At 38.9% G+C, this 27127-nt stretch overlaps 1 protein-coding gene across 1 annotated transcript in view; it reads left to right on the top strand.

Moving 5' to 3' along the window:
* Positions 1-10711, top strand: part of NEK10 (NIMA related kinase 10) — a 219000-nt gene extending 208289 nt beyond the window's left edge. Inside the window, exons 34-37 of the mRNA XM_003781754.1 lie at positions 4020-4128; positions 6532-6584; positions 6662-6717; positions 10663-10711. Coding sequence (XP_003781802.1) covers positions 4020-4128; positions 6532-6584; positions 6662-6717; positions 10663-10711 — 267 coding nt within the window. The remainder of the gene's footprint in view (positions 1-4019; positions 4129-6531; positions 6585-6661; positions 6718-10662) is intronic.
* The last annotated feature ends 16416 nt before the right edge of the window (positions 10712-27127 follow it).

The raw sequence follows: 27127 nt of genomic DNA, 5'->3' as shown, positions 1-27127 counted from the left end.
CTGTTGTATCCTCTGTATGTCCTCACACTGGATGGCCAGTTCCCCTGCCACAGACGTGTCCAGACTCACCGCCTTCTCCTCCCTTCCTGGGTCTGCGTTGGTTTCCCTGGAAGCACATTTTCCTTTTGCTCAGTCGGACACCTCACAATTGCTTTCTGCTGTTCCACTTTGTTTCCCGTACTCCTCAGTCATTAAAACCCAGGAGTCTTTACAGAGGAGGAGGTTTCCACCTTTGATGTTGGAGAGCACTAGGTTCTAGCTGCCCTGGTTCTGCCACTAAATAGCTGTGCTTCCTGCGCAAATTACTCTCCTTCTCAGTTCCCTCGTCTGTAAAATGGAGCTGTAAGGGACAAAAAACGTTTGCTAAAAAATGTGTATCTTGAAACTGAACTGTAAGAAATATTCTGGGAAGTTCTTGGTAGAAATAAATGTATCTATAGTTTTTAATTAGATAGGTGAGCACACACACACACACACACACACACACACACTTAGGATAGTTGTGAGCACCAAATCTAATATCTAAAGTGTCTAGAATGTTGTAAGTACTCAACAAATGGCACCAGGCCCCACTGTTGTCATTAAGTAAGATTATTCCATCTTCCATATCCGTTCCTTCCTTTGGGTGTCACCTGGTCTCAGCTCTTGGCCCTTCTTTCTTGCATTAGTGCCACACCTTCTTGACTAATCTTCATGTTGTCTAAACTATTTTGCCAGACTAACAGTTTTTAAACATGTGGTTTTTTTTTATTAACATACTAAAAAATTGTTAGTAGATTCCAGTTTCCTCATTATCTAAACTCTGGGATCCAGCTTTCTAGGCCTCTGTTTGCAGGAAGGAGCCTCCTCCTCAGTCTGTCTGCATTCACCCTGGTGGCCCCAGCCCCCTCAGACCATTACATACACTGCATCTAGGACAAACCTTTCCAAACAGGTCAGATGTCACACACACGTATACCACAGGTACCGCACACATTACAGAAAACACTTCAAGGGACTCAGTATACCATGCCATGGTATTCACGGTCCTGTCTGGGACAGCCCCACCTCCTATCTCTCTCCCCTTACCTCGTATCTCTCTGCCCCTTGCTAGCTCCACACCAGCCAAGAGGCCGTTTCTAAACTTGATCTACTTGGTTGCTTTCTTCATAGTCTGGTACATGGCTTTTCCTCTGCCTTTAATGTTCTTCCTGTCCCACCCTTTCCTCATTCTTAATCATTGTTTCAGCTCCCGGTATAAATATCACTTTCTTAGGGGAGCCTTTTCTGAATAAATTAAAGTTGTTACCTCCTAAAAAAACAATGGACCTATCCTTTGATGCATTTAGCACAGTTGCAATTTTACAGGTACCTTGCTGGATATTTCACACTCTTATTTCTTCCCAAGTAGGGAGCAAGCTCCAAGAGTATAAGTTTTAGCCATTGTTGCTTTTTTTTTCTTTTAATTCTTTGGATTTGTGCTTGGCACACAATTTTAAAAAGTACTAAATTAGTGATTGATTTTTGTTTTCCTTTCTTCATCCTGAATCCCATAACTCCAGAACATAGATAGACTCATGTCACATCCCTTTCATCATTCTACCATTAATATGCAACCTTTACCCAAGTCTCCCCCACCTGGACTGTCTGTTTTGCCTCCTGTGATCCACCTAACTCTGTCAATCAAGGCTCCAGTGTTTCTTCAATAGAATCTCTGAAAGCCATGCTCGTCTTCTTGAAGAGCCCTTCTTTTTGTATGTTTAGAACTCACCATTTCCTTTTACACTTGGTGATTGACGACAGCACCCTGTTTCACATAAGTAACCTGTTTTGCTTTGTCAGATTTGCAGGTCTTACAGAAGCTGGATCAGTTCTGTGTCCTGCTTAGACCATAAAGCATGCTGTCTAATATATAGTAAGAGACAAAAAATGTTTGCTAAAAAGTGTATATCTTGAAACTGAGTTGCAAAAAACATTCTGGGAAGTTTTTGGTAGAAATAAATGTATCTGGCATGCAGATTCAAAACTACTGAATTTTAGTCCTTTCACCCATGGGCCCATCTCTAAGAAATTGGAGTTCTTAAGCTAAAGGACAGTCCTAATGTGACGTGGGCAGTAGAAACCTCAAAAAACTATTCTTTTCAAAGTTTGCAATCAGTGAAAAGGACTTTTCCTTGTCATCTTAAAATGGCTGTCTTGACTTCTCCAGGTCAAAATTCACATACTTTTCTTTGAGGCTTTTAACATCTGCCTGTCTCTGAAATCTTTCAGATTCCAACTTATATACTTAATAATTAAATTGAATAAGTGTTTTATGATTACGATGAACATTTCAGGCAGCCAACTTATGCCTGTGTAAAAGCCTATGAAAAATTTTATCTGAAGTCATTTGAAAGATAATACCAGCAAATCATTTCAGCATCATAAGGCATATTAAAAATCTTGGTCGGAGCTACCTACTAGCAGGAACATGAGCCATACAGATGCTCCAGGCTACCTCCATGGCACCCCTTATTGCATGTCTGACTATCAGATCCTCTGGTATTACAGTACCTTACAATCTTGTCATGTTACAGATGAGTTATTAATTTTACCAGTTGTCATTAAAGTAAGTAAAACAAATGTTCAAGAATAAGAGGAGATGGAAATGTATTTTTTAATACCGAAGTGTAAGTAGGTGTTCAGCAACATGGAGTCTGAAAGACATAAATGATGCAAAGTACATTCATGGGCAAAGTAATTTTCAATTGCAAATATAAAATATTTTAAGGTATAAGTGCATAATGTGCACACTGAGGTACGACCTCTCACCTCAATGTATAGAACATTTCTTCCCCTGCAGAAGGCTCCCTTGTTCCCAAACCTCACCACCTGCCACAGTGTAATTAGCTTGATTTCTACCACCATTGGTTAGTTTTGTCTCATTATGAAAATGTATAGAAATGAAGTCATTCTTTTGTTTCTGGCCTCCTTTGTTAACATTCGTTCATGTTGCTGTGAGGATTCATGGTGTGTTCTTTACTGCTTTACAGAATTCCACTGGTTGAGCACACTATGATTTATCTATCCATCCTTCTGTCCATGGGCATCTGGGTTTTTCCAGTTTCTAGTTATTATGAATAAAAGTGCTATGAACATTCTCATACGTGTCTTTTGCTGAACATATATACTTATTTCTCTCATGTTAATCCTTAAGAGTGAGACTGCTGGGTCATAGGGTAAGCATATGTTATTTAATTGTAGTATATACTGCCAAGCAGTGTTCTTAAGTGATTGAACAATGACTCATAAGCAGAATATAGGAATCTAAGGTAACTACTAATGCATAGTACAAATTGTCCTATTTATTTATGACTTATTAATATTAATTGACACTTTAAAGGTATATTATTAATATGTTAACTTAGGCACTAAAACGTGGCCAGGCCAAGTGATGGTTGCAATTAAAGGTGAAAGAATGTTGAAAAACATTTATAGCCTAAAATTTCATTTTAAAAATTCAGCTTTATAGGCAGGCATTAAACAATTGGAATGTTAATAAATGCTATAATTTAGTGAATTACTCTTTCCTTCAGAGAGTTGAGAATTAATATTTAGAGAATAAAATTAACTAATAATAACTTAGAAAAATGTATTAGGAAATTTGTTTGCCTTGGTCAAACAAGAAGTCATTATTCAAAACAGACACATGAAAAGAGATGGTGATTTGGGCTAAACAGATTTTGTTGAATAATTGGAGTTTATTCCTCCTACATCTGACAAAAATAACATCTTGATGTCCTAGTCCCATGCAATTATTTTTCTATCTATTTTGATTTCTCTCATAAAGCGATGAATTGTGACTGGAGTATTTGCCTGCTTTCACTTTGTAAGTTCTTTTGAAAGGAAGATGTCTCTCTACCTATTTACAGGGATTGAAAGCCACCAAGCACTAAATTTTCTGTGCAGAGACGTAGGGAAATGGGAAACCCCAGGCAGATGTCTCCTGTCCTTTGCTTCTATGGGTAAAATAAGATGTGATTTTGCTTTTTTTGTTTCAGTTATCTCAGGGATCTCCAGAACCAATCGAGCCCAACTTTTTCACAGCAGATTACCACTTATTACATCACTCATCAGGGGGAAACAGCCTGTTCCCGAATGACCTGACAGGTAATGGTTAATGGGTAATGGGTAATCAGACTTTCACAAAGACATGTGCTATGATCAACTAAATGATTGTCTTCAATTTAAAGAAAAAATAGAGCTAATTTTGATTATCTATGGCAGTAGTTAGAAGGGCAATATGGTAGGAATCTAGAAATTCCCCTTAATTTATCTTACACCGTTGTGGCAGCTTCCTTGATCATTTCTTAATACTGTAAACAAACAGCAGAATCTTTGCGGGTGAATTGTGTTTCCCTTTATTTCTCCTTGCTTATCTGATGACGGGGAAATCAAATGTCCTAAAGCATATAGGGAAATGCTAAAATAAAAAGTTGACATATTCAAAATGTAGAACACTTGAACCTCACCTGAAAAATCCACATCAGATATATTTAACTTTTTTTCTTTTTTTGCATAAATTCCACATTGGGAGGCAGTATAACACAGGGATGTGAAGGCACAGATTCTGGAAACCTGGATGCCCAGATTCAAATCTTGGCTCAAGTATTTAGTAGCCAACCGTGGACAAATTATTTAACCTCTCTGAGCCCCAGTTTCCTCCCCTGTACGATGTGGATAGAAATAATCCCTGCATCATGGGGTTATAGAAAGCATCAGAGTAAACACAAAAAGTGCCTGTCCAGCAGTAGGGGCTCAGCATAATCGAATTCTTCTTGTCCTATTTGAACTCTAAGAGGAAGTTTTTGAGCCACTTTGAGATTTCAGAATTCCTAAATAATTTTTGAATCTTTATGAGCTATTGTTACATAACTGGCTGGAGTGGATAGAAGTGAAGCTTTTACAGTTAAATGAAGACTTGCCATCTCTACAGTTTGGAAAAATGCTTACTTTTGCTGTGTTTTTGCTGTTGCCTATGCAAATCATTTAATGCAGTAATAGCAAACTTTCTCTATGTCTAGGACTCCTGGGATAAAGCTAACCCCTAAGTAGGAAGAATTTTATTTAAAATCATCCCTGAGAAATTCATAAGATAAAATAAAATGTCATTTGCTTGTAAAAAACCTCTCCCAGGACAGGTAAGTTCATCTGTAGGCCAAACTTATAGCAACTTTGAAGAAGTAAAGAACTTGATAAAAATCTCTCAAAAGTGGCTCAGTGCCTGTAGCTAAGGTGCCAACCATATACACCAGAGCTGGCAGGTTCAAATCCAGCCTGGGCCTGCCAAACAACAATGACAACTACAACCAAAACATAGCTGGGTGTTGTGGCGGGCACCTGTAGTCCCAGCTACTTGGGAGGCTGAGGCAAGAGAATCGCTTAAGCCCAGGAGTTGGAGGTTGCTGTGAGCTGTGATGTCACTGCACTCTATCCAGGGTGACAGCTTAAGGCTCTGTCAAAAAAAAAAAAACTCTCAAAGGCCTCAGAGCCCTTGACAAACTCTTCCCAGGGCAGCTGGAGGCCACCACCACCTCCCCCAACTGGCTGAACAGGCTTGGCACTTGTCACAACAGGCTGGGCAAAAGCAAAGACAACAGAGCTGGTCAGGAAGCATGTGTGGGATGCCTTTAAACTTAGCTTTAAAAAACGTGTAGAGTATAAATGTATTAACACAATAATTAAGAAAGTTCGGTGAAGGCTGTTAACCAGTTTGATGAAAGTATTTCAAATTGTATATAAAACCAGCACATTGTACCCCATAAATGCATTAATGTGCACACCTATGATGTAATAAGAAAAAAACCAAAACAATATTTTAAAAATGGGCTGCCAGGATTCACATCTTCATGCCTTCCCTCAACCTTGAACCCATTCGTTTTTCACTCTTCAAAGTGGTAGAAGAACTCCTAGGCCTTCATCATTGTTGACTGGTTTGAGTGAAGGGTGGTCAGCAATGCTTTTGGGGGCATTAGTGTGTATGAAGGTGGTGGCATGCCAAATTCAGGCCAACTGCTAAAAAGTTTCCCATATTAAATGTATTTAATTTCCCTGTATGTAGCCAAATGAAAAGGTCAGGACTTTGTTGTCTCTCTCTACCCCTATAAGAATTCATTTTCTGTCTAGCACATGTTTACCCTTTTTGCCTCATGAATTAGGGAGAATTTCTTAATCAGAAAACTTACCCATCAGGTACTTTGTGTTTGGAATCACTCATCACCTGCACTTACTACATCCAAACACACACACACTCCTGACTTACTTGGCCAATATATGAGCAGTGCCCCTAAATCTGTGTATATTATTTTGTGATGACTATGCCCAATTCAGCCAGATATTAAAGGAAGTTTGAATATTCAAAGCCACATCACTTTGGAATTTGCTTATAAGTTTTATCTTTATCATTAAGAAATTGAGCTGTTTGTACTGTCATCAAAGTTCGTAATTGCCAATAAAGTTGAACTAAGAAAATGTGATCCAACTATCACACTCTTTGTAATTTATCTATTTCAGGTCTACCCACCAGCTTTGATTTGGAGGAGGGAATAACATATGAACAGATGCAGGTAAGATTTTTTCAGTGTCTGTGAATGATTTCATTTTTAGTGCTTTTAATTCAATGCTATTTTTTTTTCAATTTTAGACTGTGATTGAAGAAGTCCTAGAGGAAAGTGGCTATTACAATTTTATATCTAAAAGGTAAGACCTAGAGTTTGCTTTCAAATGTGAAAGATGAATTGAGATAATTGGATGTTAGACCTGATTTCTTTCTTTTTTTTGATTCCAGAGGGGTTTTTTCTTTTAATTTTTATTATAAACACTTCCATGATATATTTTTGCTTAGATTAGATACATGCACAGTAGAATATATGTTGCCCATCTTTTATGTGGACACAGCTATTGAATTCTCTTTTGAAATCTAAAAGGTGATTTCTTAGTAGTAATTTACTCCCATAAAAAATAATACATATAATTAAATGGAAAAGTACTTCTTAATTGCTTTTTTAAAAAAATTAAATATTTTTCCTATTCTAAAAGACTTAAAAACTCATATTTCTATCACTTTAATCTACTCACTATTTGCATGGTAGGCTAGGGGAAAAAATGCAACTAAACAAAGAATCATTTTAGGTAAATTTAAGATAATGTTTGTTTGGAAGGGACTTTGGTATTATGTTTTGCTATTTCCTTACCTTAGATAAGAAACCTTTAATTACAGGGACTGTATATTATCTTTTGATGTAACCATTGTTGGTGCTTTATAAATATGTGCTATTTTATCAATTTAATCCAGTTCTGGATTCTTGTAATTTTACTTTTCGACTTAGTGCACCACAACAATTTGAGGGCAATTATTGTATTTGAGACATGATTGTGAATGATTGGAGCATAGTCCACTGGGGAAATCTGAGAGCCCCTGTAGGATACATACTCAAGTTATCCCACTGAAGGAGAGAAGGAGCTGGGGTATTTGTCCTCCAATCTCCATTAGTCATTGTTTGAGGGCTATCCTTAGGAAATGTTAATTCTCTGGTATTTCTGACCTTACACTGTGGGCCAAGAAGGCTCTAGGTGTCAGATAAATCTTCAGGAAAAGAAACGTTGGTACTAGCAGTTGGAAGTGCAGCCAGGATGCTTTGAAGTGGTATAGATGAGGGGATATGAGGGTTTACAAGGACTGCTACAGATGGGTTTCCCAAGGATCCCACTCCTGGTTGAATCATTAAATTGGCTGCAAGCATCCACATATATACTCTTTATTGGCCCAAAGTTGTTTTAGAAGTCATAGTCCTCTAGAATATGTTCACCCAAAGTGATCTTTCATGCCTGGAGTAACTGCCTTCTTTTCTAGCTATTAAAGCCACTTTTTGACCACTTTTTAGATTATTCCAGTAATCTTCCTCAAAGAGAAGTAGTAGCCATGGTAAGAGAAAGTGGGCTCAGTAACATCCTGTTAAAGTCATTCTGTGGAAATTAGATTATTTTTTGAGGTTCAGTCTCTAATGTTTTTTATCTTCTTCCATTTCAAGCAGTTTTTCTTGCGAATCACAAATAAGTTATTTAACTACTTGCTCTTTTACCTTGATAATATAGTTTCAAAATACTACCTTTATACATTTAGTTCTGTTGCGACTTGTAACTGCAGAGCAATGATGAGTAGTTCTCATTTTCTAAATATACCTTGTTAATGAAATTACTATTTCCACAACCACTCTGCCCCCACCATCCCTGGAGAGATTTTTGCATTTCCATTTTCTACTGAAGGGCTGAGTATATCCAGCCTTGTGTGGACAGTATAAATCTTTCTGTTCTTGACTCTCAGCATCTTATTATTTCAACTGCCTTTGGTTTATGGGTAAAGTTCACTCTTGTTGTTTATCTGTGTTTCCTCAGAGACTCGGGATCATGAGCAATAAATGCCTTCATATATTTGCAGAAAATCAACTAAATGTGAATGAAAAACTAAGTGTGCAAGGAACTTAAGGAAGCTTTTATGAGAGATCTTATTTTCACTTCAAAAATAATTATTTAAATCTTATTTAAGAATTTACAGTTATTCTTTTTCAGTTCTTCTGCCATTAAGTTTTCTAATAATCTATTTCCAGAGACATAATCCATTATTAAAGGACATTACATCTTTTCTCATTATGATAAACAGAAAATAAGATGCCTAATCATAAAGGCAAAGCATTATTCACAGTTATATCTGGAATTGTGAACAGAATATGAAGGCATGATTTGAGGAGTCAAGTCGAAGCAACATAAGTTGGTTACAACTTACAGTAAATTTTGCTAAAATGCTTGAATTTAAAATGAATCACATTTAAAAATCAATATATCCATGGTATTCCCTGTGGGGTCTAATAGCAAAAGTAGAACATATCTTTGGAGAAATACTCTTCACAATTTATTAGTAAAAATAACTCTTGGTTGTGCCTAAAGCTACTACTTACTCATTCTCAAGTGTTGTTGCAAATTTATTTTCAAGAAGTAAGTCAGACTTTCCTTAGAAGCACCTAATAATCTATGAGCTAAAAATACACATAACTCCAAATACAAATCAGGTCAGGTGGTACTGTCACACTTTTTCTATGACATTCCATAGGAGAATGCTAATGTCACAGGAGTCAGCATTTGTAATTAGTAGAGTATTTTAGTAATTAGTGTTTAGGAGTATCAGTATTTTTCCCCCAGGATTTTCCATACAATAGCCAATATTATCAAAGATATTAATAGAGGTTCTTTGAACAATAAAGTTTCTTGACCACATAAATATATTTGGGAATTTTTAGGGAATGTTGACACAAATTCTATATTATAAACTCTGAGATATACTGTAGGAAAGAAATGTGTTGACCTTGTTTCTTCGCCCCAGTGTTTTCCTCATTGTTGACATGGTTTACAAGTTGAGAAAGCTGCCCTAGCTATATGGCTGAAAATGGGAAGTCTGCCGAGATCTGCTGTCGTTCTCGTTAATATCCTCATCTTACTTGTCATTATTGTCACTGCAAAATGTTACTGAATGACCTTGATTAAGCACCATTCAGAGAGAATTACATATATAATTCCTGTTTTATTCACATTTACAGTTTAAGACTGTCAGTTTATACACAATTCATCCGAACAGCCACTAAAGCACTAAGCCAAGATAAGGTGCGATTTCAGCTTAGATCGAAGAGTTTATATGTAAGCAGGGAAGAGAATAGGGAGATGCCATTTTCAGCAGAAAAGTCTCAGGATAAAACCACTGTCTATCTGTTAGCTATCTTTGGGGAAGATTTCTGAAACTATTTAAATAAGAAAGCCTCCTTGGACAGCCAGTTAGGAAGAGTATCTCAGGCACAAAGGGCTGTGTTAGGAAAAGAAAATGGCGGCAGGAACAGAAAAGGTAGCAAGGATTCCTGACCAGAATGGGGGACTTCTCACTCTGGGCTTCTAGGGAACTAGGCCTGACTTGGAAGGAGGAAAGCCCATAAAGAAACTGAAAGAAAGTCAGAAAGGCTTGGTCTGTCTCACCAGGTTCCCAAAGAAGGCGCTATTCTTGCTCGTTTGCAGGGTTGTATGATAAATTATATTTAACTTATATAAACATTTAGCTTCCTTACCAGAAGGATACAACTTAACATGCCTTAATTTTATCATTATTGTTTTGGAAAGTAAAACTGAGTTCTGTGAATGAGAAAACAATCCAGGTATCATCATTGTGTGATTATTATCAGGACGTTATTATTTTATTTCTTAATAAAATATGTGTTGAGAAATAGCAATATACAAGAAAATAAAAGAAAAGCTACATTGGTCAACTTGCATTGCTTTATTTCCCAATTGACTGATGAGCATGTAAAATAATTATTTTAATGTATTTAGGCATCATATATATAGACTACTTTGAATAGGTGTTTATTTTTCCACTATAAATGTTATCAGTTCCTACTGAGTTCATAATTTAAGGAAGGACTTGTGTGCAGTAAATTTTAGTACAAGGCAACTTTCTAAAAATGTTCTCAACCTGATAAAAAGAATCATCTTTTTAATTATTGTGACCTATTTACTTATATGCCTGAGCCACAGCTTTTGAAATAGAATGTGTGAACTAAAATATTAGTAACTCGAGAGAACTTTTTTCACTTCTGAATCTTACAGGTATCATTCCTACCCTTGGGGGACCAAGAATCATCCAACCAAAAGATGAAAATGCTGCATTTTGAATGGACTTGGTTTTCCTGTGAAGTTCAAGTTCCAGGCTTCAGCCACTACTGCGGGATGTCCCATGAATGGGTGCTGCTAGAAGGGTTTGGAAGAGAAAAGACCAAGATGCCACAGGGCCCACAGGGTCTCCTTCTGGAGGTTCTGTGCTGAAGGATGTGGCAGCTGCAGGGTTTGGCAGTGCCATTGCTGGGACACATTATATGTAGGATGACAGGGCTTTCGATGTGTTCCTGGGAGAAAATGCTACAAAATTCATCTGGGGGGCAGGGAGGGTGGATCCCCACTCTTATAGACTTTACTTTGAGTTTAAAAGAAAAAAAAAACTTCATATTTTTCAAAGAGACATTTTGTACTCAAAATTGCTGAAACTAGGTTGAAAGGCATCTAGCCTTCCATGTATAAAAAATAGTTTTAGATAAAGAAAATTATAGGATCCAGAATTATATATTGGGTGATTCACTGTATCCCCTATTTTTTGCCTTTAAAGAAATTTAAAATATGTGATTGGATTTTTTTCATGAAAGGATTGATTCTCTCTTAACCATGTGGGTGCTAGTGATCTTGAACTGATAAGTATAGACAGTATTTGGAACCTTGCACAGTCTCTGGAAATAACTGTCAGATTACCAGATTTAAGTTAGACTAATAGAATCTATTGGTGTACATTGGGTGTATATGTACATATATATGGGAGGCGGGAGGGAGGTTTTGATTAGACTAATGCTTTGCTGCTAACCCGACGTATAGTGTTTTTAGAGCACTTTGAGCAGTTCATAGAATCTATGAAAAAGGCACTATTCCTCATCCCAAATCCCTCCTCACTAAAATTGCCTGCATTGTCTATAAATTTTAATTGCTTGGGAATTTGCAATGAAAATGTCATATAGTAAAATATAAATTTTATCTATATTTATATTTTTGATCTGAGTAAATTTAGACAGATCAAAGAAAGGGAAATCGGAATGCCAAACAGTGTCCCGTCCCTTTGCAGGGAAAATTTATGATGAAAGTTTACTAGATTCTTACTGGGCTTACCTTCTTCTCTTCAGCTGGCTTCTTATAACTCTGGTGTAATGTCAAGAAACGCCCTCATTGCCAAATCAGACGCTGCTTCTAATTACCTGAAGAACAATTATTCTATATAACTAGTAATCTGAAAGCTGAAATTATGCTTTTTATTTATTTCTCACTGAGTTCTATTATTTTTATTTACATTAATATATTTTTAACATGATTGAATTTAGTTCAATATATTTGCAGTGGTTGAAACACATTAATTTTCTATATACTATGAACATCTATGAGAATCTATACTATTCTTAAAATTAGTAGTTTAATAATTAAGTGATATTGAAATTCCCTTTAATCATGCACTAATGAAGATTGCCAATGAACCTTTCTTTCTCTTTGAGCCAAATTAACAATCACTGCATACACTATAATTTAACATAATAGCTGGAAGTACAGTAATGAACAATTTCAGTTCAGTTTTCAAACCAGTTCTTCGTGTATGTGAAATTCATAAGCAAAATCAGATGCTATGTATTGTTTATTTACCCAGGTGCAATTTTATTTCTCTTCCAACTTAATTTGAACCTGCACCTTCATACTTTGTATCTCTTTAAGTATGGAAGGGGAAGATTTCCTCACTCTACCGACGCACAGGTCTAGAGGGGCACAAATTCTAAGTATGTTAGAAGCCCATACCTAGAAAGTTTTATTGTGGGAGTTTGAACAAACAAATTTTCTCAAATGGCAATATAAGTAAACAGAGTTTAGAAAAGAAAAGTCTTCAGAAGTCACACCTTGGTAAGAAAAGAGAAACAGTTTATATGACGGTGTTGTTACATACTTACAGTTGACCTTATTGATCAGCAAAGAAGCAAAATGTTTCTATCTAGGTCTTTTAGGCCATAGAAATGGCATTTATTTATGCTAGAAGCCAGCAAAAGTTAACAAAAATATGCAAACGTGTCTTTTTCAACAGCAACTTCAGGCCCATCAAATCTATGCTGATATATGTATTGCTTTGATAAAATAATGACTATGCTCCATTTGAATCCTTCCTAAATCCCTTCTTCCTATGTTTGACCACATTTCTCAGAGAAAGTTAGGCACTAGCAAGGGCACCATTTTATCCAGGGAACATGGAGTTAACTTTTCAAAAGCTCTGGCTTTCCAACTTTCAAATAAGGGGTACCTCCCCACTTAATAAAACAAGAATGATCATTTGGTTTTGATTCTCCCAACTATCTTTAGTGCGAAGAAGTTGGTACTTGAACTTAATAGGCCTCATATCGTATTCTTGATTGCATTAAAAAATTTTTATTTCTCTTGTATAATTTTTAATGATTTGTTGGGGGATGAAATCCTTGTGAATTCATTGAATTCATCTAATATTCTCAGTGACTGAATATTTGTATGGAATAGAATATGAATCAATCTTTTCAGGTCACTTTTGGAACACAAATGCTTCATTAATTATGTTTTGATCGACTGGCTATGAATATGTGTACTTGAAACCTTAATTTGCATTTGGAAAGTGAAGTGTTCCATTCTCAGGGACGTGACTACAGCAGGAACCAATCCTTGTTTGTTATCTTTGTCAACCTTCAAGGAATAGTATCATGGGCATTTGGACCCACTGCTTTTGAATTAATTTCAGAAACCTAGAGAAATGCTGCTTAAGCTTAATATAAAGAGTGAGCAGCATTAGGCACTCAAATGTTTTTGGCATTTGGCTTTAGGATGCCAAACAGAGTCTGTTTTGGCATTCTGAAACAGAACATAATTAAGAAACACAGTTCTGAAATTTAGTCAAATGACGTAATTGATTAGAAAGTTAGGTCTTCCTATAGCTGTTGTCTGAGACCTGTTAATACTGTGAAGTCTGATGTTCAAAAACAAATACAGGACTAGTTGATTAAGTGCAATATTAATCACCACTCATTGAGGACTTTGTGAAGGCTGTAATATTTGTTAGTCAAGTCTATCAGTATTAACAGGCAGAGAACTCACATTCTTGTTTTTGATTTGATGAATTGCAAAATGTGTTTATTGCGATTTCCCGTTTTTTGGAATGGTGAGGAACCATGCACAGTAAATAGACTGAGTTCCTTTAGAAATGGCTTCAGCTTCTTTTGGAAGGTAGGAAAAACTTCTTCTTAAGGGACTTCTGTGTTTGCCTTTTACTAATTTTATGGTGGTATTCTTGAGCACTGAAAAGAGCTGGAGAGAGGAGCAAAGGAATCTGTCTGAGAGGCTTTCCAGCCCCCGAGATACAGCTCAGAAGGACTCCTCAGAAGGGAAGTTTAATGCTTCTATATATTGACATTGACGCCTTGGGTGAAATTCTGTCCAAACATGAAATTCTTCATGTTCAACAGCTCAGTGTGATAATATTAATTATTCTTGGGTGGAAATTGACATACTTTTGGATAGATTATTTTTGCATTTGAAATGAGCTGCTAACAGTATGCTTACTCTTCAAGGCTGTTTTTTCTTACTGATAGAAAGACACAAATGTCTCAGGGAAATGACTTTGTGATAAAGGAATTCTTATGTGTGTCATTACAGTAAATTGCTTATTGTAAATATGACTGTTACGGTTGATTATAGTCCTGCTGTGATGTTGTTTTGAAATTTGCAAGAGGGACAAAAAAGCTTTTATGATTTTGAGGGAGTAAGTGATGAATATTGCCAATTTACATGCTCTCTGAATCCATGGACAATAGTTGTTTTTAAAAATGAAGATTCCTTGTCCATGCAAAGCTGGGGAGGCAAAAAGAGACAAGAAAAGGAAAGAAAGAAAAAACAAAGAACAAAAATCACATATCCGAAAATCACAGCTGCATTCTTGGTGTGAAGAAAGTTTGATGTTTTACTACATATTTGCAGCAATTGATCAATAATATTTGAAAATACAGTTCATTGCTTTATCCTAAAAGTAAATGAACTCTATTCTTAATTGAAAATGGAATGTCTTTTTCCCAAATGTGAGAAGCTGCCTTTTTGTACTGTGAAGTTTTGCACTGCACCCAGCTACTGTATTTAGAGATAACAGACGTGTGTGATGGCAAATATGTGACTATTCAAATTCTGTCATTTGAGAGTAACTTAACTTTGTATCTTCGGAGCAAGGATAGACTTTATGGAGGATTATCTCTGTCATGTTGACCATGGACTAGTCCAGAAGATGCTTGGAATTAATATGGTGAGGTCCCAAATGAAAAATCAGCTGCGGTTTTTTGCAAACAGATGATAAACTGGTCCCATAAAATAAGGAGAGAGGTTTGTGCCAGAAATAACAAACCAAGAACAGTCGGTGTCAGGCCTGAACACCTTAACTCAGACTGTGAAGGTGACATAAAATGACATTCTGTTTTTTTTTAAATGATATTCTTAAACACCTTTAGTTCTACATTTCAAGTGCCATTGGAGTCAGGATTCTGAAAACAACGTAAAGCTGTAAGTGGCTATTAAAGTTTAGCTAAAACCTTTGTCCTCCATGTTCTTTGTGTTTACCTCATGTTTTTGTGACCTTTAGAGGAAATGGAGCTGGTTTAGGGAGACCTCTTGGCACCGAGGAACACACGAAGTATTCGCATAAACCTACCTTTACTTTGAGGGTGGTGAATAAATACAGATCCTTAGGAGGGAAATCCTGATTTGTTAAAAATGAAAGATAGATCCTTCAAGGAGGTTGGACAATCCCCAAATAAAAATTGCTTTGAGAAGTAGGAGAGCAAGAGGAAGGAAAGTGGTTCCCCAGGGCCGGGATCCTCCAGCAGGCCCTTCAGTGGGTGGTGAGTAATTAGCAAGCTGTAGCTCCAGAAACTTCTGTGACCCCTGCAGCTGAGTCTCCTGGAGGCAGCTGACCAGATCTTCCCCCAGCATGCACTTATTGTTGGGCTGCAGCAAGTGGACCACCCAGATCAGTAGCAGAAGACCTCAAAGACTGTTCAGTAACCTGTTGGTGGAATCTGTGGGACAGGATCATTAGGAGGCATTCCAAAGACATTAGACTCCTCAAAGAAGTCGTTTTTTCTGCCAGTAAATGAGTGTGGTTCTGTCCTGTGAGGCCATGTTTTCTTTTCCATCTTTCATCCATGGCCTCAGGCCCATTTTGTCTGACAGTGCAAACTCTACAAGAAATATAGGCGGAACATAAGTGAATGAATGCAAACTTGAGAATCCTTGTATTAACTAGATTAGAAAGCAAACATTGCAAAGCATTTTAGTTTTTTTGCCAGTAAAAAATGGAAATATTCCATTACTTTATTCTTGTGAACGGAGAAACAAAGATGACGTAAAAAAATCTTTTGAGTGCATTTTGCTTACATTTAGGAGATCAAAACCGAATTATAGTGTTTCCTGTATTCCTTTGTGCCCAGTGATAAGTTTGTGAGGATCAAAAAGAACAGAACTATCCTCAGAAAGGAAGAGAATCCCCTAATCTCCTGTTGCCCAGAGCTTCTATTGTCTGGACAGCCCAGGATCCAAAACAAGGGCCCGGGCCTGCAGAATAAAAAAAAAAAGTGCCCTCAATAAGGTTTTTTCCATATAGTCTCAAATATCGTATCTTTTTGGTTCTTGCACCTCCTACCCAGGTCTCTCCCCTGTTCTGCAGTGTCACCCATACCCATTTACTCAAGGAACAAACTGAAAACATTTCCTGCATGGAGCGGTGTTTTATTAGAAGGAATGTTTCGTGGTTCCGTAATGGTGTGTGATATGGAAGCCAGCGCGGGAAGTCATTCTCTGCACGGGATTTCTGTCCTTCTAACACCTGGGGAACACTTCCTGCATGAGCACACCAAGACTGTGAGATGGCCGTGAACTGGGAGGCCCTGACGAGAAGATGAAGAAATGCCTCTCAAGAGATTTATACAAAAGATGCAAACAGATTTTTGGTTTTGCTATGGATTAAATATGCTCTGTAAAATGCTAAAGAGAATTAAAGTATTTTCAATTTTATGGGGAAATAATTTCTTTTTTGTCCAGAATTTACAGCAAATGATCATCTCTTTTCTTTCACCAGAGTCCCTTATTTCTCTCTTACGCTTTTAAGTGTTCTGATTAAAAAAAAAAAAATCCAAACAGGCAATCACGTATGTGTGTAAGTTTAGATGCGTACCTCAGTTTTAACTAGTGGAGCATTACTGTCACAAAACGAAGCACCTCAAAACAGTGGTTTAAGATGATAACCGTTTATCTTTCCTCCTGAGTTGACAGGTCGCCGCATGTCCTGCTGATCTGAGCTGGGCTCAGCTAATCTCCACTGGGCTCCTCGTGGTCAGCTGGCAGGTCTGGTTGGTCTAGAATAGACCCAGAGGGGCAAACTCTGGCCTCTCACATTTCTCCAGCAACTTAGCTCAGATGTGTTTTTGTCATGGACATTATCCTGCAGAAGCCAGAGGGGTTTCAGTAGCATAACAGGACATATCCCCCACGTTCTTAAAACTCGGTGTGGTATTACCTGTAATCCTTAGTTATCAAATAGGAACAAATTGATTATTCTCAGTAATTAGGTTTATATGGCAGAGAAGAGGAATTGAATAAACAAATTACAAAATACAGCTTGATATAGCTACAAACAGCAATCTTTAAAAAAATACCTCATAAGCCACGAATAAAGGAAAATGTCCCCCAAATTTAAAAATTCTGTTCCTCTTCTCAAGACTGAGCATATAGTTGTGTATTCATTTTATTCTTTATCTGAAGCTGCCTATGTGCTACAGATTTGCTGTCACGCTATGAAGACTAAAATGTCACGAATTTATTTTGTGCATACACTCATTTTATCTCTTGAGTTATGCAGTGTTGCCACAGACATTTTAACCATCTTTGGTACGTGCAAAAAGTTGTTTATATAACCCAGGGAAATACTCACAATTTTCATTGGTATATAGGTACTCACATTGTGAGTTCTTCAAGAATCAAGAAAACAAGTTACTTAAAGCATAGAATTCTCTACATTTATTTGCACATAATATAACAAGTAAACATGGTTAAAATTTTAGACCCTCAGCTCACATAGACTTAGATTTGAATGTCAACTCTGAAAGGTGTAAACGGTGACATCCAGTAGTTCAGTGGTTAGGGTGCTGGCTGCATACAACTGGGGCTGGTGGGTTCGAACACAGCCCGGGCCTGCTAAACAACAATGTCAACTATAACAACAACAACAAAAATCTGGGCATTGTGGCAGGCACCTGTAGTCCCAGCTACTTGGGAGGCTGACACAAGAGAATCACTTAAGCCCAAGAATTTGAGGTTGCTGTGAGCTATGACACCATAGCACTCTACCAAGGAGGACACAGACTCTGTCTCAAAAAAAAAAAATAAATAAATAAAATACTATGATACCCAGAGACAAGCCTCAGAGATGTTCATGCTAGGTTTATTGAAAGGGGAGAGAGACCCACCTGGGCAGTGCAAAGATGGTGTCTATGCCTGGGGGCAGTTAGAGACCCCTTTTATATGGGGCCATAAGGGGTGGCACATTCCTGTCTTTTGGCAGGAACTTCTCAGAGGGTGGGCTAGTCAGACCCTTTGTGTCTTTGTCTTAAGAGGAGAGAAGGAGGAGGGTAAGGGGAAAGGGGTCTGTGTGCACAAGCTCCTCTATGTGGCCTTAGAAAGTTCAAGTCTTTGGTCTGGGACCACTTCTGTATGATGCAGATAATAGTAGACTGCACTTCTAAAGGTTATTGGGCACAGACTTGATGTAAGAATTAAACACAGCAGTAGTGATAAGGTGCTGAAATGCCACGCTAACCTAGGGTTGATTTCCCCAGTGCACCACCCAGACCCTGTGACCCCTGCGACTACTGCCACCATGCACTGCCCTGGTACACCTTCCTTCCCAATGGCAGGCGTCTGTGTCTCCCTAATGGGAACTGTCTTTGGGTTGGAACCAGCTTTATCTCCTGACAATAGTAATCCCTGAAGATTTCTGTCCCCAGAGGCAGCCCTTAACCCAGGACAGAGAGGTGCATGGGAATGAATCCTCCAGCACCCTTGTCCCTCATGGACGGCTCTGAAGACAGCATCCCTGGGGAACTGCATCAAGGTCACCCTCTGTGGGATGGTACCTGATAAGGCACCCCAGCCTGGCATGCTTGTCCCTCTCCTCTACCTGCCCTTTGGTTTTCCCAGAGTCACTTCCTAATGAATGCCTCCCAGGACACACTCTGGAGAGCTCCACCCGAGACAATGACAGAACATAAATGGCCAAATCAACATTTGCTTAAAAGGTTTGTGTCAACAAATATGGATTGGCAATCTCCTAATGGTACACATGCCTGTGGAAATGACTCACTGATGGGAGCCATTGTGGTGTGTTCTGGAAGAGCATCTCCTTCAAGCAGGTGAGAAAGTGGGCAAAATGTCGGGACTGCAGCCGTGCCTCCTCTTCCTGCCTCAGTTGCTGGTTACACTGGCCATCATCGGTGGATGACACCTGAGCAGCAAAGCAAGTATGGATCCACAGTGCACAGCACCTCCCCAGCCTCCTCACTGGGCTGGGGGCCATTTCTTCCTGTCCTTGGGGAGCAGGGCTGCCTCGCTCTGTTGTTATAGATGAAGTGGGGTCGGAATTCCAAAACAAAAGGAAATGTCACTAGAAGTGGGGAGACTCCTAAAACAGGGAGGAAATAGTCTTCCTCAGCTCTATTCACCAGACACAAACAAAATAATCTTGGCCTTGGGGAAACCTCCCTGCTGTCTGGGACAGAAGGAAAATGTAGCTGGCTCTCATGTGGTCCCGGAGAGCAATACAATGCTTTCCCAGGTGCCTTTCTCGAATTCCGCTTTGAGAATGTTTCTTTCAAATCACCACAATCAAGCTTCTTGGTGCCTGCTAATTTATTTGAAAAATGCTCTTGAATTATGCTTACTAATCCCACTACGAACTTTTCAGATGATCTTATCACTTGGGTTTCCAGGACATGAATTTTCATGACAAACATGTAACTTTCAGTATGAAGTCCATAACAAATGACTACTGATTCTCTTCAAACGCTTAGCATCTTTAGTCAGTTAAACATTAGCAACTGTAATAAGGGTTACTACACAGGAACTATGGTAACCTCTATAAATTGAACACCCAAGGGACTCTAACAAACTGGCCAACACACAGCGGTGGGCAACATAAGGAACTAGGCCTCCTGTACATGTGGTGCATGTCTGGTCTATGAAAATTAGGTCAACTTAAGGAGGTGGTCAGTGTAGAGAGGTGGCCCCCTATGGAGGTTCTACTGTATTTTCTTCAGAAATATTGTTCAGGACAACAAAAGTGACCATATCTGATATTTGTTTATGTTATCACCTGCCTTATTGCATCTTATCGACAATGCTATTAGTGTTCTGACAATAGGTGCTCGCATTTGGAAAGAGTACTCTGCGGTCAGTAGTACAGAAAGGCAGGGAGTGGCAGTTTCAAATCTGCTGCCCCTTACGTGCATCTGTGAGAAGAAAGAGCTCGCACACCAGGCTGTGTTCTTTGCTCCTGAGATAATCGCTACGGAAAACCTTGGGCCTTTTCTACTCACTATGATTGCCCTTTCCCCTTTTCCTGCATCCTGCATGGATCTCTCTTCCTCCCTTTCTCTCTCCCCTTCCTTCCCTTTCTCTCTCTCTCTCCCTCCTTCCTTTGCTCTCTCCCCTTCCCTCTCTCTCTCCCTCCTTCCTTTGCTCTCTCCCCTTCCCTCTCTCTCTCCTCCTTCCCTTTCTCTCTCCCCTTTCCTCTCTCTCCCTGTCTCCCTCCCTTCTTCCCTATCTCTTCCCCTTCCCTCCCTTTCTCTCTCTCTCTCTGTCTGTCTCACATGCACACACACACACACACACACACTCTCTACTCTGAGGAAGTCAGTCCTTTCCCTACTAGTTAATATTTCCATTGACAAATTGACATTGCATAAAGCTTCACATGGCTGCATTTCCAGATAGCTACTCAACTCTTCCATCTTTTATCTTATTCTAGAATTTGTAGTGTATTTCTTCATTTGCTATCTCTGTCCATCCCTGTACCTACAGGAAGAAGCCTCTCTGTCTACATAACACAGAGACTTTAAGAGTTAATACTGTTTTATATTATTTAATATTAAAGTTTCCTTTCTCTTCTACTTTCTTCTACATTTTAAATATTTTAACATGCACTTCATACATTAAGGGTATGAAACGTTATGAAAATGTTGTTTCTCAACTTTTTCTCCTGTAAACTCTATAACACATTCTCAGGAAACTTTATGGGACAATCACTTAATGTTTTTCCTTTAGAATGACAGAATTGCTAACTGTGAGACAAACTTTGGTCTCATCTTTAACTGACATTTCTACTTTTAAAAGCTTTACTGAGCTATGTGGCTTAAAAATTAAACATGCGTAAAAGAAGTTGACAACCTAATATTTAGTCAGAAAGTCATTTGTTATGTGCTGGATGTATAGGGAGCGATCTGTTCGTAAGAATAATTTCTAAAATTCTCCCCTCAGACTCAGTCTCTTTTGTTCTAGTGGAGAATGAGAGATGTGCTGAGTGGTTACTATTAACACATGGCAGGCACTAGGCAGGGCACTTTCTGTAGGTCACCACCTTAGTTATTCATCATAACAGTCACTCTGAATGGTGGTCACTAACACTATTACTGAGATTTTTAAGACCCAGAGTCCAGGAAGGGAAGGACTTGGGTAGGTGCTCACCCAAGGGGTACATTGCACCAGGATATGGCGCACTCCCCAGGTGAGGGACACAACTGCAACGCAGACTTTAACCTTACAAAGGCAATTTATATAACCTAACTCTAGGTACCCTCATAGTAACCTGAATTTTTCTTTAAAAGGCAGCACTAGCTAGTGGTTAAAAACAATAAAAGTCCAAATATTTGAAGAAAACCTACACCAGCAGTCCCCAACCTTTCTAGCATCAGGGGACTGGTTTCACGGAAGATAGTTTTTCCCTGGACTAGGTTTGGGGATGTGTGTGGGAAAGAGGAACGGCAGAGCTCTGTGACCTATGGGTTTGGGACCACAAATCTAGACCTTGGCTTCAATATCCACACTTTATTTCTACTTCCATTAAGCAAAACCCTTAGTTTATATCTTAGAGATATGAGTACAGAAATTATGGTGTTTTCAAATTCTCTGTGTGCCTTATTTAATGATGTCATCTTGCTTCTAGGTCCTAGTGGCCACTTTGTATGATTTGCTGATAAATATTTTAAATAGTTGTAGGGAAAAAAAATGCTCAATTCCTTCTGAAAATACAAATGTAGCCTACAGAGCATTTCAATAATTGTTTTACTGCTGGAGACTGAGCCTCTTCAGAATACTCAAAATTCAGCCCATTATTCAAAGTTTTCATTAGAACCCAGATTTCCAGAAAGCATTTTGATAATCCTGCTCATGTAACCTCTTGATATGTACTAAGAGCTCAAGTAATACTGCTGATTAAGTAGCTCAATAATCAAGCTAGCATTTTGGCTCTAAAACTCAATGGACTGAGAAAAAAGTCAAGGGACTGGGCTTTTTCTTTTAGAAACAAAGTAAAAGAGATATATTGGCCGTGTGACCTAAAGTGAATGACTGAATCAAGTCAAGTGACCTTGTGGTCACTCTCTGGCTTTGCTGCCGTAGCACCTGTTAGCTCCTTGTTTTTCTGTTTTACCACACTCAGCTCAAAAGGGATGTGTTGGTTTTCTTGCAGGGATGCTACATTTGTTTCTTTTCACTACTTTCCTCCATTTAAGTGAAAGCATGCTCCAGCTTTCCCCCAAATTCTACGCCTGGGCCATTGATTGTTAACCTACAAGTTAAGGCCTTCAAGCCTTGGTCCCATCACAATTAGAACAGCCAGCATATTTCTAGCAAGCTCAGAGCCACATAAAATCTCACCCCCCACTTGCAAAGGTTGGGGTTTTGCATTATTTCTGCTGGGTTAAGTAAGATTATCAGATTGAGACTTTCTTATCCACATAGCTCCCTCTGTCAGGCTATCATCTAACCTTCTTTCAAGGGTTATCTGCCTGTAACCCAGGCCCTGGCTTGGCCCTCAACTCAAACCTACTTGGTTGTATCCAACACAAACTTATCACTTGGAACCTAAAATATAACCTGCTACACACCAAACACTAGAGCAACCCTTTGTATAATGGCTTACCCATGTCAAGCCCAAGTTTTTGACATGAAGTTTGAGCATCAGCCCTTACTCCCTCAGTCCCACTGGGGGCCAACTTTTCCTGTTCACCCATCCCTATTTTGTGATTATTGGCTCACATAATCGAAACGATGATTGCCCAGGCTAGGACAAATTTTAGTCATTGCTAATTCAAGGGTTCAGAAGATATCAACTATTCTCTCTCTCTCTCTCTCTTTCTCATGCACCAAGCCAGATTGCATGACCTATGGCCCTGGGGAAGTTGGTGGAGCAGGGTGGAGATTTGTGTGCAAACAAAGCAAAACTGGACTATTCTCACTGGGAGCCTCTAGTGACCTAACGGTGCTCATTCACTCATTTATTTATTCATACGACAAATGTTCATCACATAGTCTAGTGCTCCTAAAATTTTAATAAGTATACTAATTACCTATGGATCTTATTAAAATGCAGGTTCTGATTCAGCAGGACTGGAACAAGACCTGAGATTCTGAATTTTCAACGCACTCCCAGATGATGTGCATGCTGATGTTTCATGAACCAGTTTGTGTAGCAAGGACCATAAGAACTCAGAAAGCATTTGTTGAATGTTAAGTGAATGGTAACCTGAGTGAAGGTTTTGAGTAATAGTTTCCATTTAGATAGATAGAAAGGAGAAATATAATGTTGGTGGAGTTATTGGTCATTGATAGTAGGTCAAATTCTTTGAATCTTTCTGAGTGTGGTCCCATTAATAGTCATCCTTAGGAGCTCTGACCTGTTTCCCCTACCTCTTGTAAGGGAATCAGAACCAACTTTAGTATTTCAGCCACTTGGCTTTTTAAGCTAATTCTTTTTGACTCCTACCCACTTTTCCAATGTGGTCTGCATTAGCATGGCTTTGAGGTCACACACACATGTACACACACATTGCACACTACCCAATCACTGGTAGTTTTCATAATCTTCAACCCTACTGACATCAAGACCTTTTACAATATTTAATCTGTACATAGATTCTGAGCAACCCCAGAGAAACTCAAAATAGGTGGAAAGGAAAGTACCAGTACGAGAGACAAATTTCCTCCTCTATTTCTCCCTATTTATTTATTTATTTATTCCCCTCTTACTGTTTTTGGCTTGATTTCTTTGCTAACACAGATTTTTTCACTGGACAAAGAAAATACTCTCTTGTACACTCAGCACGCTCCTGTCTCAGCTCACGGTAGAATGTATAGTGAGGTTTGCTCTCTGAAGAACCAGCACAGCAGTGAAAAGGTAAGTTATTTCACAGAGGTCAGTCGGGAGCCCATTCTCTGATGATAATAGGAATGTTGCCTCATGGAGAGCTTATTAGAGGTCCCCAAGAGGCCTGAAGAAGAGGCTAGGATCAGGAGAGGGGGGATAAAATGCTTGTTGAAAATGTTAGGGCTGTCATTTCCACCTCAGAATTCTTGCTTTCACTTAATGAAAAATTTGCCCTTAGCTGAAACTTGCCAAAAATGAGAGAATGCATTAGTTATCTGCCTGCCTCCCCATCAAACTGCTCTCTTTGCTGCTTTGCTGCCCTAGACCATAGACACCACAGCCCCAGACAGGCACTGTGGAAACCTCTCGTTTCTCAGATATATTGAGCTAAAAGCGTATCTTTGAAAGTGAAATTTAATAGTAAGGGAACATTACCTTAAACAACTTTGGCTTTGCTCCTAAACTCAACCCCACTGTAAGTTAAATTTCAGCAGTTTTCTCTGAAATTGGCTCTCTTTCCAACGTACATAGCAGGTGAGAAAAATATAGTTCCTGTCCAGCTGGCACTCCATTTCAACTTAAACTGCCATCAACTTGAGCTGAGCTGAGGTCATGAATAGAAAACATCTGTGTCCTGTGACCACAATTTATCAGGTTTCAGGAAGCAACCAATGGCACTCAGAAACTTCCTGAGTAGGCAGCAGCTGACCCAAAAGTTTCACTGTGTCAGTTATGGTAACTATTATAGCTTTAACAGGTATCCCAGGGCAGGAACTACTCTCTGTGAACAGTTAAGGGTACCTCAATGCAGAGTTGCTGAACTGTGGACTTTTATAGCAGGAAGGGCTCAGAGTGTTCTAAGGCTCTACTCTGTAGATTCAAAAACCTGTCCCATGTCACAACACTTCAGATTTGTGGAAGAACCATAGCTTGGGGGGAGCCCTCAGGTTGAATTTGAAAGGATATACTGGAAAAGTCACACTGGAATCAGAAATGGCTTGAGTTGGACTTGTTCCATGAATGCATATTAATTTTTTGCTGTGGCTGGTGACAATGTGGCATTGTCAGCTTCTGAGGTAGAAATGATAATGGCCCAAAACTAGAAGATGTAAAAAATGTCATTGTTACCTATACCTATAATTAGCCCAATTAATTTCTATGCTGTGTTTTATTTATTGTTTGGGGTTCATTGAGGGTAAAAGGAATTAGGTTACACTGATTGCTTTTGTTAGATAAAATCCCTCTTATAATTGTGTCCCACCTCCAAAAGATGTGCCATACATTTTAATCCCATATGCCCCTCCCTCCTCTCTCCATGCTGACTCATTCCCCCACCCCACACCTTGAATTGATTTGAGTTTTTCTCTTATGAGAGCATGTATTAGATAGTCCATTGGCTTCATATTAGAATTGAGTACATTGGATTCTTGCTTCTCCCTTCTTGTGATACTTTACTAAGAAGAATGTGTTCCAATTCAATCCAGGTTAAGTTATTTTTCCTATTTTATACTCCCTTTGCACTAGGTAAAAAGGGAATATAAAAATATACACAAAAAAGAAAAAAATTAAACACAATTCTGCCATTAAGAGCTGTTGCTAGGCTTCTATGTTGTTTTTATTCTTTAAAGATATTATGTGCTTTCTAACCTGATTTTTCCAATTATCAATATGATGTGGACATCTTTATATAATATATCAATGAAACATTTATAATCACATTTGAGCAAACTATGGCTCAAGGGTCAAATACTGCCCACCATCCATTTTTGTAAATAAAGTTTAGTTGGAACATAGCCATGTTCATTTACTTATGTATTATCTCTGGCTACTGTTGAGCTATAATGGCAGAGTTGAATAGTTGCAAGAGACAAGCTTGATTACAAGGGCTAAAACATTTACTATTGTCCCATTGCAGAAAAAGTTTCTACCCCTGATTTACATCATTGTGTAAGCAACACATTGTTTAAGCAACACTTAACTGCATCATCATATTATTATTTATTTAACCAGTCCCTATAGGAGGAGGAAGGAAGATGGCTGACTAGAGGCAGCTTTCACAAGAGGCTCCTACCCAGAGGGAGAGATACTAGACAGAAGTGGAATTAGTGAAGCTAAAGGTGGGGAGCTGGTCTTAGAAAGAAGATATACAAGTGTACATCATCTCTGCTGAGGCAAGCCGCAACTCCAAGAAAAAGGATCTGAGAAAACAAATTCCAGGTACAAAGCCAATCACCAAGAGGACAAGTGACTCCTCCCCTAAGCAGGAGGCTTGCTGTGGGGTCTCTGCTAGCCAGCAGGGAACAAAAGACTTCTCATTTTACACCATGAGAGAGAGCCACTAAACACCTGGCCTCCTTCTCCAGGGAGGTCCCACTTCTGAACCTATGCATCATCTTCCCCACAAAATTTGAACAAAATTGAACAAATATTTTCCCTACAATTCTGAACTCCCAGTCTACCCTTCCCCCCTTGCCTGGCTGTCTGAAGGTCTGCCCCTGCTGAGCCCAGAGTGTTTGGCAATTCCCTGAGAGGCCCAGGCATTGAGTGGGTTTTTGGACAGAAATGAGAAAACTGTGACTCCTGTGGAAGGAGGAGGAGTCCCCCAGTAATAGAGTAGAGCAGGCAGAAGAGGATCTCAGAAATTGAAGACAAGGCTTTTGAACAATCCCAAGCATTCGAAGAGGCAGAAAAATGGAAAATGAGAACAAACATTCCCTGAGAAAGTTGTGAGATCATTCCAAAAGATCAAACATCTGATTTATAGGGATTCCTGAAGGAGAAGAGGATGGTCCTAAAGGCACAAATGCTCTACTCCAAGATATAATAGAGGAGAATTTCCCAAGCATTGCAAGAGCTATAGATTAGTAGATAGTTTCAGAACCCCAGCAGGACTCAATTCAAGAAGGGGATGGTGGCTTGGCGCCTATAGCTCAACTGGCTAAGGCTCCAGCCACGTACACCTAAGGTGGCGGGTTCGAATCCCCAGCCCGGACCTGCCAAACAACAATGACGGCTGCAACC

The sequence above is a fragment of the Otolemur garnettii genome, unplaced genomic scaffold, assembly GCF_000181295.1.
Source record: "Otolemur garnettii isolate 467f Iridium unplaced genomic scaffold, OtoGar3 scaffold00002, whole genome shotgun sequence".
NCBI classification, from domain to species: domain Eukaryota; kingdom Metazoa; phylum Chordata; class Mammalia; order Primates; family Galagidae; genus Otolemur; species Otolemur garnettii.
The sequence above is the reverse complement of the archived record's forward strand: the minus strand, read 5'-3'. Positions and strand labels throughout refer to the sequence as shown.